Below are 21,483 nucleotides of genomic sequence, written 5' to 3' on the forward strand. Positions count from 1 at the left end.
TTGAAAAAATACACGGGGATATAATGCGACCCAAAGGATATTATGATTGATGAGGTAAGGTTGAAAATCCGTGAATTTTCCCTTTTAGAGTTTCTTTAGCTGTGTGGGCCCATAGAAGTTACACTTTAAATAGCTTTCCAAATCCCTGGGAACATTTTACAAATATTAAACCTTCAATTAATCAAATTTTATAATTGAGCTTTTCCGCTGCAGTGGAACTCCAGTTGCACAAATAGCAGTTGCCAGTGCCACGAGACAAATTGGCTGCAAGACTAAGCGGAGCCAGCGTATCGAACTCTCGTAATACATCCATGGTCAATTTTCGGTTTCTGAGGAAACGGAGAGAACATCACAGATTACCAACCTGGTGCATGGGGCGCATGTAGATGATGCGATTTCTTTCAGGAGGCATTTTCAGTATCTGATCCAGGACCTGTTCCATGTCCAGCTTCTTACACTGAGCATAATCAAACCTGTTCACTATGGGGGCACTTTCTACTCGCAGCTGCTTCAACACTCGACATCTGGTAGCTACAGAGAAGCAAGCAAAAGGAGACAGACTAGTTTGTGACTTTACCTTTTGACTCAAAAAGGCCAAGAATTAACTATCAGGATTTCTGTTTCCAAAACTCAACATTAAGTTGTATGAGGATTTAATTGGAAGACTGCTTTCCCACTTTACCCTGTATACAAGCAGGGTAATGACCACGTGTTCTCCCCATGTCTGACTCATTTATAACATCACAGGTGACAACACCGAAATCGAAGTTTAGAATAAATGTCTGCTTAATGGAGATGTTAGTACTGAATATATTTAAACAGGCTGCCATGCATTACATTGGATATTCAGTCAGTCGGTCATGTCAGGGTGTCCAATACTTTGGTGCAGAGTAGACCAAGATCTTTTCACAAATCCTAACAAGATAACATTAATATCGTTATGCATTGTCTCTGGAAGATGAAACATTTGGGTAATCCCCTGATGATCCATTAGGCCAATATCATCAATAGATGACTTGAACTGAACACTGGAGCCAATCTGTCTTATGCCGACCTTATACCAAACGACTTCTCATGTGATTTCACTGTCGCAGAGAGTCTCGTGAGAGTCTTACTGGAGTTGTGGTGCGCTCCCGTCTCAATCGTTTGGTGTAAGGTGGTCATCAGGGCTGATTTGAGTCAGTCTTTTCCCATATTGACGTTCCGAAAAAAACTAAAAAACTAAAATATTTTATTGCACTGTGGGCTCAATTTGAAATATATCAAATCGGGGAGGATTATTTAATGAGGACAGTCTGGAGATGAAGACCTGCAAGTTTAATATCAATTAAGCCAAAACATTTGGGAGTAGATAGTGTAAGAGCCAATATGCCAGTAATTGATTTATAATAAATATTAAGTTTAAAATGGTTAAAAACTGCTAACAGTAATTTTATGTTAGTTTTTAATGCAGGCATGCAAACTCATAAGCCATGAAAAAGGTGAAAAGTCTGAAAACAAACCCCGGTAGGGATATCAGAAGATTTTTTTTGTGATTTGAACATTTAAGAGAACAAAACGTTGTCAGATGAATAGTGAAATGAGCAAAACCAGTTAGTCAGCCAACCTTCTTGACGTTTCCAATACAAAGTGTGTAGGTAGCCTATTTACCAAGAAAAACGTTAAAAATAGCTTAAAAAAACGGTTAAAAATGCTGGCAAAACCAGCTTTAAATAAGACAGAAAATAACATGGAGCCTCAAATCAATCACACCAAATTCCCTTACAATAAACTAACTATTTATATTGTGGCAAACAGGATTTGCCTTATCTTTGTTACACAACCATCAATATAACACATAAGAATACACTCTGTCACCATAGTTACTCTCGTGTTCACGCACACGCACACACACACACCTCAGTCGTGCGCAGGAACATAATGGTGCAAAATGGGATGTTGAATGAATGTTTGGTGAAGAGGGCTCGGCCATTATTACGGCCCCCACACACATCCTACCTCTACTGCGCGTCTACCTCGCGTCTGCGTCTGACTTTTTGTCACAGACTGTGAAATCAACGTAGAGCGAGCACACATCCAACCTCAGACACACTGCTGAGGCGCATCGGAGGCACGTCTGCAGCGACGCTCCCCTTCACCTCAGGAGGCTTGCCTATTTTTTTTCTGAGAGCAGCGCGTCTCTTTCGCGTCTCTGTGCTTTAACTGATAGAGAAATACTCTGCTGACAGTCATACCAGCAGCATTCACTCTAATTACACGTTTACCCGGTGTGTTTATTTCAAAATAAAACATCCCTCAGTCGTATACGCGAATAATCCCTTTATTTCATGATTTAATAGTGCAATCAAAATCCAAGGGATTTAAAACCTAATTTTCAATTAGTTCTGGCATTTCATTTTTGGATAAATGACACATATAGAGATCCAATATAGTGAAGAAATAAAAAAGATCATGATGAGCGCAACAGTTTTCCGTTGCTCTATCTGTGTCTACGGCCTTCTTCTTCCCCGACCACACCCCCCTCTCTCTCTCCCGTATAAATCAGTAAAGTGATTTTTGAAATACTCTGCTGAGAGTCATATTGACTTCATACTGGCAGCTTTCGCTGTAGTTTCACCATTTCCTGGTGTGTCCCCTTCAAAATAAAACTTCCAACAAGCGAAAATATGGCAAAAAAAAAGAAAAAAATGGCAATGGGGCGCACGGATTAGCCTACTGTCCAGACTCAATATAAATCATATGCATCATAGATGACATGAAAGAACTTCATTTTTAATGGGAATTATCTATGAAAACTCTATGTAGAAAGATAGGGCTTTTAGAAGCAGCGCTGCAGCAGCAGCTGCTGAGACGTTGCATGTGTGTCCGAGAAAAGTCCGAGAGAGGCAGCAGTAAGGTAACGCGACGCGCTCCAGAGGTAGACGCAGGATGTGTGTGGGGCGCGTTAGGCTACCAGTTCAGACTGACCAGTCTAATGACCTATAATAACCATAAACACCTAGAGTGCTTTTTACAGTAGGATATATAAGGAGACTGAGGTGGGAACCCTGGACCTTGTAGGGGGGCCCGGGGGAATGCTCCCCCGGAAGAAAAAAATGCAACCTTTTAAAGTAAAATTCATCAATCTGGTGCACTTTGAGAAGAAAATTGCATGCAACCAGGCCCAGGGGCCCCTAAGCCAGAAATACTGATAGTAACTTTACATGTCACATTGTCAAAGAGCTCAGTCACTCATGTCAATAACAGGGTCCAAAAAGGAATCGCATAATATAAGGAAAGAAATCATACATACAGTAATAAGCTTTCTATGTGTAAATTCTATACTGTAGGGATGCACCGAACATTCGGCCACCGAAAATGGCAAAATAAGTCATTTTCGGTTTCGACCCGAAACTGTTAAAAGGCCGAAAAAAATTACCGAATATTGACTAACTAAATGACAATAAGGAAATATTTTTTTAAAAGAGCTGCGCGCTTGCAAACCAGGAAATGGAAGTAAAGAGAGACGTAACCGTGTATGCGAGTCCACGTCATGGTCGGGAGCGCGCAGCAGGAGCAGTCTGTAGGCTGCGTGCATGAAAATGTCAGAGTCCAGTGTGGGAGCATTTTTTCAAACTGGATGAAACACGGCGCATTGCAATGCTTTAAGCAGCATTAAGATACAACGCTCGTCCAAGACTGATGTTTTATCACATTAGAAACACAAAAGCCTTGCGCGAGCGAAGCAGCGATTCATCCAGTGAAACTAACGATTGGTAACGGTGTCATTCACAGTGACACCTCGCCGGTGAGAGCCGCAGCGCAAAAAAAATCTGGTTTGACGGCGAAAATGATAATCATATTGTCCGTTAGCGCTGTGGGAGAGAGGGGGGGCACTGCGATCTGATTGCATTGCTCGAGCCTGAATACATTTCTTTATATGTCCATGGAATACAGAGCCATCTCGGCAAACTGACAGCGTAACTAAATATATGTCCAGTGAGCCGCCTCCCCCCGTTAGTTTCAGTCTACAGCCGAAAAAGTTACAATCACCTCCTAAGCATGGACATCGTTTAAAGCCTCTCATTGTTATGATCATTAGGCTTTGATGCACATTCTGAAGTCTGATCATTACGGTGGGAGTTGTGGTGCAGTTTTTTAGAGCAACTCAACCTGCACTGCATTGCAAAAAAAAGAAAAGAAAAAAATTGCAATAAGTCGATCTTTTTGTAGATTATTCCTCATATAAGTCAAGGTACAAATCAATGAGTGGTTAACAATCACATTCCTAGTAAAATGTTAATTTTACTCTTAGATTTGAAGGTTTTACTGTTTCTTTATTTATTTAGGGTTGCTTTTTAGTTGTAGGCTATGTTTGAGGAGAACATTTGGGAGTTCATGTATGCAATGTTGAAAGAATTGGCAAAATAAATAAACAAAACTGCAAAAGCCTCTTTCGGTATTCGGTTTCGGCCATTCGGCCAACTGTTTCATTTTATTCGGTTTCGGCCAAGAATTTTCATTTCGGTGCATCCCTACTATACTGTTCATAAAAAGTAGCTATCCACCCTTTATCTGTTGAATAGGGATAGGGAGGAGTGGGGCAGGGGGGGCTTTAAGAGTCTTTCCACAATCTTTTTTTTTTAATTAACATCTATTTTCGCGATGAGCATGCACAAGCATTATTTATTAAAAAAAAAAAAAAAAAAAAAAAAAGTGGGGGGCCCCACACTGGGTCTTGAAACGGGCCCCGAGATCGTTGAGACCGCCCCTGCCCGCTGCGCTTTCTCTCTGCCCGGCCCCGCTCGCCTCTTAGTCCAGGCAAAATAGCATTTTACGACAGACAAATTGTAAAATAATTTTTTTCAGCTCAGATCATTTCTATGAGGTGTCCAGAACAACATACTAAAAGTCCTAAGAAATCCTAGTTGAGGAAATATGTTTAATTCTCATCAATCCGAGGTGTGTGCCAATAAGGCGAGACACCAATAAATCCCAATAGGGCTATTTTTTTCCTTTAGTCCTATCAAAATGAAACTTTACACAATGAAAGTATCCATGATAATTAAAAAATGTTGTATTACAAGTTTCTTTGAAAATTTATTTTAATATGCAAATGAGCTATACACTAATCGTACACGCCCAAAATAAACCCAAATAGGCTTAATGTTTTCCTTTACTCCTACCACAATAAAACTTTACATAGTAAAAGTATACTAGAAAAGTAACTTTTTTTGTATTAGAAGTTTATTTTTAAATGCATTTGAATATGCACATGAGCTCCACACTTATTGAATATCCAAAAGTTTGTGAACCCTGAGCTGCATTGGTTAACAATTTAACCAATGCAGCTCAGGGTTATGTTTACCTGCTCAATAGCAGGTAAACATAATCAGGTGGGCCAAATTGAGTGATGAAATGGACCAATGTAATGAGAGATCTTTAGGGAAGAAATTGGGTGGCACTAGATAAAACAGAGATCAAACCAGGTCAGTGTAGGCCCACCAAAGTGAACCCATACAGATCAGACTTGCCACAGATCAGACTTGCAACAAGAGTACTAACAAGTCTGTGTCATCACCTACTGAGACCGTGTCTTTTGTTCTGACAGAAGCAATGGCAGTTTGGACAATGAGCACATCTGCATCGTGCTTTGCATGGTTTGTGAAACACCATTTTTTGTCTTACAAGTTTCTTTGAAAACGAATTTTAATATACAAATGAGCTATACACTTATCAAATATAGGCTACCCAAAATATATCCGCATAGGCTTAATTTGAACCTTTACTCCTACCACATTAAAACTTTACACAATGAAAGTCTAAATGAAAAGTAAAACATTTGTATTAGAAGTTAACCTATAATGGTCAAGGCTTTCCAGAAGGGGTTGGTTGAACGTCAGAACAGGGGTCACATCATACTGCAGAGCTTGAGTTGCCAAACACCTCAATGTTGAGTATATGCAGGATTCATCACTGGGATCAAGATCAATCATTGGAAGGAATGTTACTGAAGCTCTTCCAGGGTGTTCATCTAGAAGATGCAGGATCTGCATCATACCAGACCACGATGGCCTTTGAGAGTGAAGGAGTAGGGATGTCTTCCAGAAAACATCCAGCTGTAATGTTTTGTTATCTGCTGGCAACAGAGCCAGTGGCTGATACTCAATAGGTTCACGTATAGGAGGAATCAGAAAGTACTGAATGTGTATGCGACCAACCGCAGCAATATCTGCAGGAGTCACTTGGATCTTTAAAGGAAAAAATGAAGCCTATGCGGATATATTTTGGGTAGCCTATATTTGATAAGTGTATAGCTCATTTGCATATTAAAATACATTTTCAAAGAAACTTGTAAGATAAAAATGGTATATCACAAACCATGCAAAGCACGATGCAGATGTGCTCATTGTCCAAATTGCCATTGCCTCTGCCAGAACAAAAGACAGTCTCAGTAGGTGATGACACAGACTTGTTAGTACTCTTGTTGCATCATGCTGATCTGAATGCACACGAGCTGTTTATGGCACAAGAACCAAAGAAAGCAACAAAAATAAGACGGATATGGTGCATAAAGTAGACAAAGGAGTTACTTGGTCCCAAGGTGCGTGACAATCTCCTCTTTCTCCATGCCATTTCAGGCTGTGATTCTACATCTGGCATAGGAAAGGGAATGGCACTAGCCTGTAAATCCAGACCTGCCACTAGGCGCTGGCAAATTAAATGTGCTGCGCCTGTTGGTCTGGGCACTCTCCATTGAAGCTCATTAAATATGTCAAGAAATCCTGAGCTACGTTTCAATTGGTTCTATCTGATATGGGCGGGCCAGAGCCCTATGTATGGTGCTCTGGGGCGGACGTAAACGGATGACGACAGTGCGCCGTCGAAGCCGTGATAGTAAACATCAAAGATGGCTGCGGATATGTTGTTTGAGTTTGAGATGGCTTTGGCCTCGACCCTTTACAATTTGGAAGACGGCACTCAAATATTTCATTAGCAAGTAAGTGGAATGTTCAGTTTTGCAGACGACCACGGCAAAAGTTAAATTTAACAGTTAATCCCACTGTTCGCTAAATGAACGGGGCTCAATACGTCACATTGTTCATTGCTCTGATTGGTTGTAGTGCTATCAAATTGCGTGCAGTGGCATTTGAAGAGACAAATCTAATTCATGAGAGGCACCTGTTATACCCCTGGCAGGTAAGCCAGGCAGTTTTTCAGGTTTGAGGCCAGTCTAAAAGCAGCATTGCCATCACCCATTGGCAGTAGGATGATTGGATATTCAATAAGTGTGGAGCTCATGTGCATATTCAAATTAATTTAAAAAGAAACTTGTAATACAAAAAAAGTTACTTTTCTAGTATACTTTTACTATGTAAAGTTTTATTGTGGTAGGAGTAAAGGAAAAAATTAAGCCTATTTGGGTTGATTTTGGGCATGTACGATTAGTGTATAGCTCATTTGCATATTACAATTCATTTTCAAAGAAACTTGTAATACAAAATGTTTTCATTGTCATGGATACTTTCATTGTGTAAAGTTTCATTTTGATAGGACTAAAGGAAAAAAATAGCCCTATTGGGATGTATTGGTGTTTCGCCTTATTGGCACACACCTCGGATTGATGAGAATTAAACATATTTCCTCAACTAGGATTTCTTAGGACTTTTAGTATGTTGTTCTGGACACCTCATAGAAATGATCTGAGCTGAAAAAAATTCTTTTACAATTTGTCGGTTTTTTGGCCCAAAAATGGGTTACTTTGCCTGGCCTATCTCCATTGAGAATGCATTAGTTGGCGCAACAAATGCCTCGGCCCGTGTGAAACGGCCTTAACTACTGAACGAAGGAAATCAAATGAGGTTTTGGCATTTCCCCCCAAAAAACGGGAGAGATTTATTTTTTCCCGGGACAGCTGGTGAAAAAAGAGAACAATTCTGGGAAAAACGGGACGGGTGGCAACACTAGTAGGCATATTAACACGGTAAAATAATAGTACAGCGGCTGCGGCTACTTGAACGCTCCGATGACTCTGAGAGAAAAAAAATATTAACTTTCCTGCAGACGCTCTGACTGACTGATGTCACCGCCCCTCAATGACAAACACTGTTTCTGATTGGCCAAATGACCGTCAAAGCTCATATGATAGGAGTTAAGATGCGTCAATCATAGTTAGTTAGGGGCCACTCACACTAGGGCCGCGGCCCCGTGCCAAAGCTTATTAGCATACTAAAGTCTAGAACATTTGGCCTAGTGTGACCACGCCAACCGGATTCCAGCACGGAACAGCCCCTTGGCCACGGCCACCTGGGAGAGGTGTGCCGTGGCCAAAGTACAGTTGCTAATGAGATGACACGCGCACAAGCAAGCGCACAGGCGGCGTTCTTGACGTGAATTTATTAAGGATGCATTGTCCGTTAACGTCCGCTGCCTTACTAGTCGGCACCAGAATTGCCCAACACTTGGACTTGTAGCTATAATGTGTGAGAATTAACGTGTGTGTAAGCCTAGGTGTGGGCTAATAAAAGAGGGAGAGAGCTAATTAGGTCGGCTCAGAAAGCAAAGCAAAAAGGTTTTCGTGTTTACTCACGTTCGTCAGATGATTTTTTTTCTTTTTCCTCCCGTCAGCTGTCATAACTGCATTTACACATGGCGGTGGAGACGCACCCAAAACAACACACCGCGGCCCGGTGATAAGGAAACAGTATAGCCTACACTAAGGTTTAACAAGAAACTTTAGACACTTAAAAAAACGATCTCTGCCCATACAAAAAGTTCTGACTTGGATTTGATGGAGCGATCGATGTGTACAAAACCATCCAGATACATATGGTCTGATGACGGGCCGTTATATTAATAATAAACAGCGTGCTGCACAAATATGAGACTGTCCACCGCGACCTATTACGTCAAGGCTACATTTTAAAAAAAACAATAGCTTAAGGATTCTCGTTGCTCTAATGTGGAAGTGGAATATTTGATGCAAATTTGGCCGGATGAAAATATTCACAAACAGTCGTATAGCCTACAAGTAGACTAAGCTCCAAATCCTAAACGCGCACGGTGACGTAGGCAAGGTGCAAGTGTGCCCAGGCCACGAGCAGTGTGAGCACGGGCCTGCGGGGGGAGTGGGGAGGGGGGGGGGAATCGTGCTGAGCACGGAACAGGCAAACGGCACTAGTGTGAGTGCGCCCTTAGTCACTATGGTCACCATGTCCATGCTCCGCTCCACACACCCACCCACACACACACACACAGCTGGCCATCAGACCTGCCCCCCCCCCCCCCTCCAAAAAATATTTTCTCAACGGATCTCCACGAATCACATAGATGGCAAATTTCGTTTCCAAAACGGCGAATTTCGCCGAAAGGTGACGAGTTTGCGTGCCTGTTAATGTGTAACAACTGTTAAAATGCATGTGGCGCCGCGCTAGTGGCAGCCTGTTGCAGCAGCTCCAGCTTTGTCTTGCGTTTTAAAGAGTTTTGTTACGTGTCAAGTCATCTGTTGTAGCCTACGACTTAGCCAAGATGGACACAAAGTGGCTTAGTCGAGTTTTAATAGTTTTTACCGTTTTTATGCCTTTGTTGCAATCTCGCGGGATTTTAATTATGCCTCTCTCTACAACCCTCCCAACTTTTCACCAATTTGTCATGTGCCCTACCAGAAACAATAACACACTGTATGCAAAGTAGGAGATAATCGCAACATGTAGCTGGTTCCACACTTCATACAAGAAAACATTGTGCCAGAATTCCTGCTTCCTGCCAAGCATACCTCTCCATGACCGGGCTGGGAGTTCCCATTCACTGTGGTCCAGAGGCAGTTCCCCCTTCACCTGGCCTTTGCTTTCACAATCAGTAAGGGTGAGATGCAATCCATCTTCCATCGCACTATTTTGACTGGTAAGAACCTGACCCTGTGCGTACCCTGAGAGTTGGTGTGTTCCTGCCACACAGTGTGTTGGGACACGGCCAGCTGTACACTGCTTTCAGCAGAGGCCAACCAGCAACAAGTGTGAGGGAGTTTGTGGGAGACAACCAAGATGGTCTGACGGATAACATTGCTGTTTTACATCCATGTTTTATTAATTAGTCAAAACATAGCAAACCTTGCAGTTGTGGAGATCCTTTACAACTCCCTCATTGACCCCTACCAATCCACCAAACTTGCCCTCTGATGATGATGACACACTCAAACGTTACATGTGTCAAAAAACATGTCATAATTCCTTGCCCACTCTTATGTATGCCCCCTACCTATGTAACTACAAGCTTTCCACGGAATAGAGGTTGAGCACGCGCGAAAACATCAACAGACCCCGTCAAGCCAGTCATTTTGATTGGTTGTTTTTTTTCTTCTTCTGCTTAACAAATGGTTAATAGATTTGTCATTTTAGAATAGGAAAAAATAGTCTTCAACTTGATTTTCTATTACACAAATCTGCCATCAACAATATGTACTACCCCTGTGGCCGTGCATAACTCCGACACTGCTTGGCAGGCCGCCATTCCTGGAATACACTCGCGGAAACCCTGCACAGCTTCTTCCCCTCAGCTGTCGGATTGCTTACGAAGGTTGAGATAGTGACAGCTACTTACCTGTCATTATCTTGTAATGCTTAGTACCTACTGCTCACTCACACTTTTTTTGAACTACTTGAAATTTACTATTGCATTTATATATACAGTCATGCCCGAAATTATTCATACCCGTGGCAAATTTTGACTTAAACTTACTTTTATTCAACCGGCAAGTTTTTTCTTAATTTGAAATGACATATGCTTCTCCCAGAAGATAATAAGATGATGTACAAGAGGCATCATTGTGAAAAAAAAAAAAAAAAAAAAATCAGCTTTTATTAACATTTGTACAAAAAGTGGCATGTCCAAAATAAATTCATATCCTTCTCAATAATCAATAGAAAAAGCCTTTATTACAGCAATCAAATGCTTCCTATAATTGCTGACCAGCTTTTTGTATGTCTCCACTAGTATTTTTGCCCATTCATCTTTAGCAATGAGCTCGAACTCTTTCAGTTTGGAGGGTCTCACTGCCCTGATCTTTAGCTCCCTCCACAGATTCTCAATTGACTCTGGCTGGGCCACTGTAAACGTTAATGTGTTTGTCCGCTAACCATTTCTTCACCACTTTTGCTTTGTGTTTTGGGTCGTTGTCATATTATTAAAAAAATACAAGAAGTTCCGCATGGTGGGAAATCTCAGGACGTGGTCGGAAGCCAAAAGGTACACCTGTACTGGACAGGAGGATAGTGAGAGAGGTGAAAAATAATCTTCTGTTTTATGGTCTGTCACATCCCGGCTCAAGGGAAGGACAAAGAGGAAACCACACAAGAGAATTAGTTTAACCAAATAATAATTTATTTAACCAAGTTTAAAGTAAGTACTAATTGGAGCATGAATATCAGTAATCGGTATGGGTGCTGTGTCTGTGTGAGTGAAGAATGTAATATGTGTGCAAAACAAAACTACCTAAACAAATCCCGAACCAAACCAAAGCAAAACAAACCATACTGTACATCAAGAGAGGGGAGGCCCAAGTGGCTGATTCCTGCAGCTTTTATAGCTCAGGAGAGCAGCCAGCATGGATGTTGGTGATTAGCAATCAGCTCCTGGAAGCCTGCCAATCAGGAGGTGCCAGGAGCTGTCACACCCCCCTCCATAGAAACGAGGCCCACCACGTAACCATTTTGTTTTCCGGCATCCCCGAGACCCAGCAACCTCATAACTAGGAACCTACAAAACGGGAACAAAGGTTAAACAGACGGGTGTAGCTACGGCAATGGCGCACGGGAAAGAGCATCAGCCGCTACATTATTCTGGCCTTAGAGCCCATCTCATCAAACGCTGGTTAGGATTTTGGAGAGACTTCAAGAATGTCAATGGATTGTGGCTCTTTTAGAAAGGGGAACCTGCCAATAACCTTTTAGAAGATCGAATTTGCTGACATATTTTGCTTGGTCAACACAATCTTCCATCCTTGGAAGGGGATAAACATCGGGCTTGGTAATAGCATTAACTTTACGGAAGTCAGTGCAAGGCCTAAAAGTGGAATCCGGTTTTTTAACCAACAGACATGGCGAAGACCAAGCAGAGAAAGATGGCTCCGCGATGCCATTTTCCAGCATATAGTGTACCTCAGAATCTAGTACCTCTTTTTTGTCAGAAGAAAGCCGGTAAAAGCGCTGTTTTATGGGCTGAGCATCCCCAACGTCAACATCATGCTCAATCAAGTGAGTGCGAGAAGGCGTGTCTGAAAACAGAGATGGATAAGACTGAATGATACTAGCCAACTGATCACGTTTACCGACATCCAAATGTCCCAATAACTCAGACAAGATACACAGTGTCTCTGAATTCTTTAGGCGAGGTAGTAAAACCCCATCTCCAGACACATCTCCTCCCTCCTCAAGCTCTGCCATTACCTGGGATGTACAGGGGTTAACCGGGTTTACCAAGTGAGAGTGGGGTTGCCGCATGCTTTGGAATTTCCCACATTCAAAGACGACTCTGACGACAACAACCGAGCATGATAGGGTTTTAACAAATTAACATGGCAGATTTTTGATGATTTTATTTTGTTGGGCATGTCAATCAGATAGTTCTGCTCTGAAACCTTTTTCAATACCGAACAGGGACCAAAAAACTTGGCATGAAATGGTGATTCAACTACTGGCAACAATACTAAAACTTGATCGCCAGGACAGTACTGGCGTTGTTCAACTTTACGGTCATAAAGCCTTTACATTTTTTTTCTGAGAGATTTCCAATTTTTCCTTAGCCAAGTCTCTGCCTAAAGCCATTGACAAAGGTAATCAAGTCTGGTGGGGGCCCTTCAGACTTCCACTGTTCTGACACTATGGTTAAAGGACCCCGCACAGTGTGTGCAAACACAAGCTCATTTGGACTGAAACCTGTGCTTTCCTGCACAACCTCTCTGGCCACCAACAGGAGCCAAGGCAACCCCTCTTCCCAGTCTACCTTCAACTCAGTGCAGTAAGCGCGGAGCAATGATTTTAAATGCTGATGAAATCGCTCCAGTGCACCCCGACTTTGAGGATGGTATACGGACGATTTGTTATGTTTGATATGAAGTTGCTGGAGGACCTGGGCAAACAACCGAGATGTAAAATTCGAGCCCTGATCGCTCTGGATTACCTTGGGGATCCCAAACACAGAAATGAACTTGCTAAGGGCTCCAACCACTGACTTGGCAGAAATAGTGTGCAGTGGGTAAACAGCCGGATACCTGGTTGCCTGACACATCACAGTCAGCAAATACTGACTACCTGATCTTGACCGAGGTAGAGGGCCAACACAATCAATAATCAAATGTTCAAATGGCTGACTTATCACAGGTATAGGATATAGGGGAGCGGGTGTAATGCACTGATTTGGTTTGCCTGTCAACTGACAAGTATGACAGGTCCGAATGTAAGATGCTATCTCCCATTTCAGATGAGGCCAAAACATTTTTTGCAGGACACGATCATAAGTCTTCCTCACTCCCATATGTCCAGCCACATTATCATGAGCCATCTTGATCACAGATTGTCTATACTTCACTGGAAGCACAACCTGCTCCACACCGTCACCATGAGGGACCCACCTCCTCATCAGCAGATCATGATGGAGAAAATAACCTCCTGAGTTGTTTCCCCCATTACTACAGTGCCCGGCCTGCTCAAACAGTTCTTTTAACGAGAGATCCTCTTTCTGGTCCCTCACAAATTCCACCTGAGAAACAGACACAAGATCAGTTGGCCACAGAAATGCAAATTTGTCATCATTACCCTTTCCTGACTCAGCCTTTGACCCATTAACATTGGGGATAACACTCATGGACCGAGTTACTGCACACACAGGAGATACCGACCGCTCAGAGACCTCAGAAGCCTGAGCCCTAACCGGCGCTGAACTGTAAACAGAGGTTCATGCATCAGGCCACATACATGCTCCTGCAAAATCATTACCTAAAATAATGTCAACACCAGCTACTGGTAATTCTGGACGCACACAAACCTCCACTTCCCCCTGTCCGAAATTGCAGGATAACTTTACTGTATGAATAGGTACAAAAATAGTGTTCAACCCAATTCCTCTGACTGGAACACAACTCCCTGTGTCCGAGTGTGGAGCAAATTGCAAGAAGAGATGAAGTTATTTATCTATGTATCTGAATCCGAATTTGATGAAAATGGGGGCGGGACCTGATAAGCCTTTGGCTTCTTCCGTCTCCCTTCGGACAACACAAAGTATGATGTATGAATATTTGCAAGAGAAAATTGTGTATTGTGTGGAATTGTCCGAAAGAATACTAAATAAATAAATAAATAAATTTATTGCGCCAGAATCCCAAAAAATTTGACAGGAACCTTCTCACTACTGTCAACTAGGGACACAAACCCATCAGGGGCCGTATTCACAAAACATTTTAAGGCTACGAGTAGGTCCTAACGTGCTGATTTAGGAGTAACTCTCAAAAATAAGGGGCGTTTCACTCCTAATTTTAGGACTCCTAACTTTTTAAGATAAGTGTAATTCACAAAGCCTTTTAGCGCTAAAACTAGCTCCTAAATCTATGAAAAGCTAAGAGTCCTCGAGAGGACTCCTAAGTCACTAAGAGTAAATCACAGACAACCATTTGATGGTGTTTTGGAGATATTTAATGATAGTGAGCTTTGTAAAAGGTACCTTTAATAGCTGTAAGGGTTTATTGATCTTAGTAAAGCTATATTTAGAAAGTATAGACACATTTATATATATCATATTTATATAAAAAAATATTTATAAAGTTCCCTTTAATGCAGTTGCTTTGGGTTTATGATGCACTGAAAGTTACTGTTGGTGTCACGTTTGGGTTTAATTTCCTACTAGAGTAGGCCTATATGTGGCGCTTCGCAGCATCTCCTCCGTTCCACAGGTCCGCTACTGTATAGTTGCGCGTCTCGCCTTTTTCCTTCCGCATGCATTTTACGATTTCGCCGGCTGTTGTTTCTAAATGGTGAATTTCCTGGTTTGTCGCTGTCTGACTATTGCTGCATAGTCGCCGGTGAGAGAAATACAGTGAGAGTGCATGGCGTGCAGCTGTTCAATGAGGATATTTTTTCCGATTCAAATCATTGTAATATTTAAAATGAATAGACCTATGTGGCGCTATTGTAGGCTAATTGTGAACGAAGGTGTGGGAAACCCTGCAGTATCTTGGTTTCATGTTAAATCAGTGTAACTTGTCATTAATTGTAGGGATGCACCGAAATGAAAATTCTTGGCCGAAACCGAAACCGAATAAAATTAAACAGTTGGCCGAAAGGCCGAAACCGAATACCGAAAGAGGCTTTTGCAGTTTTGTTTATTATTTAGTCAATTATTTCAACATTGCATACATGAACTCCCAAATGTTCTCCTCAAACATAGCCTACAACTAAAAAGCAACCCTAAATAAATAAATAAACAGTAAAACCTTCAAATCTAAGAGTAAAATTAATATTTTACTAGGAATTAATTTGTGAACCACTCACTGATTTTTGCCTTAACTTATATGAGGATGAATCTACAGCCTTTCTTAATTTTTTGCAGTGCAGTGCAGGTTGAGTTGCTCTAAAAAAAAAACTGCACCACAGCTCCCACCGTAATGTCCAGACTTCAGAATTTGCATCAAAGCCCTGATCATAACAATGAGAGGCTTTAACCTCTTAAGCTCTAGCCTATTTTTTAGGTTTCTGCTCGAAAATGACATACCCAAAATGAATAGAGTATATCTCTGCATCTACAAGGTCTATTTGAATAATTGTGGTGTCATTATGAAGGGAACACTTGTGAAATGTGTTCAGATGTGTAAGTATCAGTATTTATGTCACTGGCTCAGAGTCAATTAAGTTTGCACACAAGCATAAATGACTGATTTCATTTCCGCCTAAAAAAAAAAAATCACACTTTTTCAATGAATATCTCTTTGAAATGATGCTGATGGGGCTAAAACTCTACATCTAAGCATAGCACAAGGTGTTACCATTATCCCTGCAAAGTTTGATCCTCATAAAGTGAAGCAGAGCAGAATTACAGAGGTTTTAGTACAGACTAGTCAGGGGGACTCTCCAAAATGGTCATTTTGGCACACTTTGGCACTAGCTGTGCCATTTGAAGTGTTTGATGTACTGAACTATATTTTTCACTTTTATGTCATTATCTGTGATCATCACATACATTTTCAAGAGTTTTTGACTTTTTTTTAATTTTTTTTTTCATAACCAACCTAAACTATATACAATTTTCAAAGAACCATAAAAAGCAACTGAAGTTTGAATCAAAATGAAACATTTATTTATCAACAATAATAAACAAACTGTAAAAAAATAAATCACACAAAACTATTTACACTGACTGAAGTCCAAATAAAAACAATATATCAACAATAAGTCCAAACTAAAAACAGCCCCTCCTGAGTCTCATTTTCCTCTCTACTTGTTGTCGTGCCAGAGCTGGAAACAGTTCTTTTTTGCAGTGAGACAGTGGTACCTGACATTTCCTGCAATACATGGATGTCTTCACCCTCGGGATCCCAACATTGAGGCATCACTTGCAATGCTCGCGAATTTGCGAGTCATAGTAGATGGGCATGCGTGGGGGTAGAGGCAAGCGGTGGAGTAACTTCCTAGCTGCATCTGAGAAGGCAATGGCTCTGTCTGGGAAGATGAAGCTGCTCATCATCACTGCAACACCAATTGTGGAAGGAAACAAATATTATTTAGTGGCCTTATTTTGAAAGTGTAATACATTCACAAAAGCTATCACAATAGATGTGTGATAATAACAATCTTGGAAGTAAAACACACACACAATACATGCATTCACAAAAGCAATAGACATGTGATAATAATAATCTTGGAAGTAAACATAACATAAAAAACACACTCCCTCCCTCCCTGCCTCTCACACACACACACACACACACACACACACACACATTTATCTAGCATAAAACTGATATTATATACTGGTATATATGAACATCTCTTTGAGATGTCTCTCTAGTAACTAATTAATTGAATTGTACCTTTCTGCCGAGGTCTCTGTCGTCTGAGCTGGAGTCCCGTGCAGAAAGTTCATCAGCATTGTCAGCAGTTATCATTTCGATCAACTTATCTATACTGCACTTGGTTCGGCGATGTTCTGCCATTTTTGATAATAAATGACCAAAAAACAACGATAAACTATCTCAAAACTCCTCAGAACTGTTCAGTAACCGTCTCACACCGTGCGCTCTGCGCACTCTGCGTAAACATGGCTACTGCTGCATGGATACTAAGATGGATACGCAGACGAATAACTCAGCCAGTGATTGGTCGTTTTGGATGATTGACACCTTGTTTTAACCGTAAGAGCAAATAGATTTTAGGGGAGGTATCGAAATGTGTGCCAGACACATGATTGGCTAGCAGTAAGAAAGCAAAATGGTACCCGCGGTAAACCTTCTCTGATGCATGCTGAACTAACGAGACTCCTTGAAAGTAAAAAATATGTCAGATTCACTTGGAAATGGTTGGAAACTAAAGGGGACATGTTGGATTTACTATAACAGGAGTTTTTTGCTCTAAAGTACAACTTTTCATCAAAATATCGCAAAGGTAAGAGTGAATTTATGTTGGTCTCTGTAAGTAAGTGATTGTTTACCTTTGTATTCTTTGGTCGCTGGTTCACTGAGTTTTTATCGTAGGGACATGATAGTGGTACTGTTGAACTCGTCATGGTCTTAGCTTTCATTTGAGATGATATTTGTGTATATACACAAATTTCTGACGCTATTCGGATTTTGATATCCTCATAAAGTGAGGATATCAAATATGCTTGGTGTTTGAGTTGTGTTTGGTGTGTGTACAAATTACTTATATGTGCTTGTAGCTGAGTTTCTCACGTTTAATTTGATGTGCAGTATGACTATTTCTACATTGTTATGGAAGTGTTGTATGCCTTTTGCTGCGAGAGTGATCACAAAGTCCCCTAATTAGGGGACCCTAGAGTTTAGGAGGTGATTGTAACTTTTTCGTTTGTAGACTGAAACTAACGGGGGGGAGGCGGCTCACTGGACATATAGTCACGCTGTCAGTTTGCCGACATGGCTGTGTATTCAGGCTCGAGAAATGCAATCAGATCGTAGGAGCCTTTTCCCCCCAACAGCGCTAACGGACAGGATATCTCCGGTTATCATTTTAGCTGTCAAACTAAAGTTGTTTTTGCGCGGCGGCCCTCACCGGCGAGGTGTCACTGTGAATGACACCGTTACCAACTGTCACACTGTCACAGAGTTGCACCGGGTGAATCGCTGCTTCGCTCGCGCAAGGCTTTTGTGTTTCTAAGGTGAATAAACATCAGTCTTGGACGAGCGTTTTAACTTTATGCTGCATAAAGCATTGCACTGTCTGCGCCGTGTTTCATCCAGTTACTCCCACACTGGACTCTGACATTTTCATGCACGCTCCAAACTGCTCCTGCTGCGCGCTCACAAAGAGACGTGGACTCGCATACACGGTTATGTCTCTCTTTACTGCCATTTCCTGGTTTACAAGCGCGCAGCTCTTTTAAAAACATATTTCCTTAGTGTCATTTAGTTCGCCAATTTTCGGTAATGTTCGGCTTTTTAACTGTTTCGGGCCGAAACCGAAAATGACTTATTTTGCCATTTTCGGCCGAACTTTTTCGGTGGCCGAATATTCGGTGCATCCCTAATTAATTGTATATAAAAACTCTTTACTTTAATACAGCGACACGATATGGATATCTCCCTCAGTGTTTCTATCATAAATTCACTCTTAGGGACTCATTCCCTCTCAGCCAATCACTGTGGGCATAGAAGGTAGGAACATGACGTCATCCATAGCAACAGGGTCAACCACACTGTTAACAGAATTTAATTTGCCTTATGATTGTATAATATTTTAATGCTCAATACATGCTTTCTGCCTGTTGAACTTTGTCTCAGTAAACCTAACAGCCCCAAGGGAGTTTTGCTAAACTTGCATTTTGGGACATCTGCTGATTGCTTGTTGTTTGGCCTTGAGGAGACTGCCTACTAAAATTTGGCACATACAGATGTATGACGCATTCATGTGCACAGTGGTTGAGGAGAAATGACTCCCATATTCTGTTATCAGACATTGTATGAAGGATAACACCTGTGCTGAGATGAATTTCTGGGAATATCTACCTAATTAAAAACATTTCTGCTTTCGCCAGAAAAACAAGGGCTGGACACACAAACCGAGTGTACACGCCTACACATTTTTTGGACCATATAACCTCTGCTATTTCTGTTCAATCTTTGTCTCAATCCATGTATGCTTAACAATGTAAGACTTGTGATGCATTGATTGTTTGACCCTTGTATGCTGTTACAAGTAAATATTCATTCTGCTTTTGAAGAAGCTTGACTCAGTTCTCATTATTACAAACACTTGGGGTTTTAATAATTCTAATAACACACACCCTCTAGTCTTAGCTTAGGAGTCCCTCCCATTCCTTAGTAAAAGTTGGTCTTATCAGCTTTGTGAATAGGTTTTAAGAAATTACTCTTTACTAAGAACTTTTAGTGCTCCTTAGGAGTACTCTCATCGCTAAGATAAAATGTTTTGTGAATACGGCCCCTGATATAAATGGAGCGTACTTTGAGGCAATGTCAGCTGCACTCAACATTTTAGTTTGCATCTGATAAGGAGAAACAACTTTATCAGTATTTAACTCTGAGACACTAAGCGGCGCAGCTAACCCAACAGACTTAGCAGGCCATGTACTAAAACCTTTTTTTGATTTTAGCAAAGGGCACTCCTTCTTCCAGTGCCCCTGTCGCTGACAATTACAAGATGTATTAGGTTTGTTGTTCCCAACTGTGCCTAGCTCTCCCTTTGAAGAACCCCAGTTGAAATCTGATACACCTTTCTTCCCACTGTCTTTGAGTCTAAACCGTTGTTGACTTTGCTCCCCAAAGATACGCTTGTGTGTTAAACCATATTCGTCCGCAAGTACAGCGGCTTATTTTGGAGTTTTAACTTTTCTCTCATTGATATAAGTAGATATGTAGTTAGGCAACGACTGCTTAAATTGTTCCAGCACAACAAGGTTACGCAGTTCTTCAAATTACCCAACACTGGATGCAGAACACCACCGATCAAAATGTATATCCAGCTCCCTTTCAAAATCCACATGCGTTTGCTTTTCCCCTTTTTTCCAATTTCTGAAGAGCTGCCTGTAGGCTTCAGGAACTAATTCATAAGCTTTTAAAACGGCTTCTTTGACCAGTTTATACTCTTTGCACTGTTCTGCTGTTAATGCTGCATATGCCTTTTGGGCTTTACCTCTAAACACGCATTGAAGTAACAACGTACGTTCACTATCCGGCCACTCCTGTGAATCAGCGAGACGTTCAAGCAAAGAAAAAAAAAACTTATCTGGGTCTTCCTCATCAAATTTAGGCAGCAATCTGAGATTCTTAGTACAATCTACCCTAGATGAACCAGCAGACCTAGTTATATCAGTTCCTGCCATTTTCCCTTCTCTAACTAGATCTAGTTTACATTGTTCAAGGTCCAGTTTTGCCTGCTCTGTTCTTTGTTTCATTGCTTCAAGCGCTAACTCCTTATACATTTTTGTACGTTCAAGAGCCAATTCTTTATCTATCCTCATTTTTTCATGTTCCATTTGTATTAACATCAGTTCCTTTTGTTGATCAAAGGTGAGACTCCCCCCTGGTGTAACCATCGTACTTGGTAAACCCTTACCTTCATCAGAAGCCAGAACCCCTTCTTCCATCAAAGTCGCCTTCAGGATACGTTTGATTGTGTCCTTCAGACATGTGGCTGCAATTTCAACTTTGAAATGATCAGCAATTTTCAACAGTTGGTCCTTTGTACAGCTGTCCAGCAAGGTTTCAGAAGGAGACTGAATAAACGCTTCTACTAAAGAAGCCATGCCAAAACAGCTTTGACCACTGGGATGCAAATATAATTAGAACTTCCCCCCTAACTGCCTATCCAAACCTGAATAATCTTGACCCTAGTGTTCATGCAGCTTGCGGTGGGTATTTATGCACTGTAAACCAGCCGGTTTGAAAGGCGACCTGCAAGCAGACAACCCCCAATATCCTTCGGATGTGCCCCCGAGACAATTGACATTGAACAATTGACACTAACCACGCCCCACAGCACTACCAAAAGGGAAAAACAAAAGAAAAAAAATTCACGCAACCCAAAGGGGAAACGCAACTGAAGCCTAACAGGGAAAGTTCAAATTCAGACAGGTGCTCACCAGACAGTCAACTCTCTTAGCCTAGCCTCAGCCGATTACCCACTATGAAAGGAACCTGCTCCCAAACCAACTACTAACCTGTCCTATGTGATATTCCTCCAAACTGTTCAACTACTCAATCCAACCACTTATTGACGATTGTCACATCCCGGCTCAAGGGAAGGACAAAGAGGAAACCACACAAGAATT

General features: G+C 41.4%; 1 protein-coding gene across 4 annotated transcripts in view; it reads right to left on the minus strand.

Annotated features, from left to right (window-relative positions):
• The window catches only part of fbxo38 (F-box protein 38), a 157,552-nt gene that overhangs the window by 43,682 nt on the left and 92,387 nt on the right, over window positions 1-21,483 (minus strand). For 3 of the 4 annotated variants that reach the window (XM_080035578.1, XM_080035577.1, XM_080035579.1), the window contains exon 17: window positions 365-531. The exons of the other annotated variant lie outside the window; for it this stretch is intronic. In XM_080035578.1, the coding sequence (XP_079891704.1) occupies window positions 365-531 (167 nt within the window). The remainder of the gene's footprint in view (window positions 1-364; window positions 532-21,483) is intronic. 4 annotated transcript variants of the gene reach the window in all.

Source organism: Ammodytes marinus (genome assembly GCF_949987685.1).
Source record: "Ammodytes marinus genome assembly, chromosome: 10".
Classification (NCBI taxonomy): Eukaryota; Metazoa; Chordata; class Actinopteri; order Uranoscopiformes; family Ammodytidae; genus Ammodytes; species Ammodytes marinus.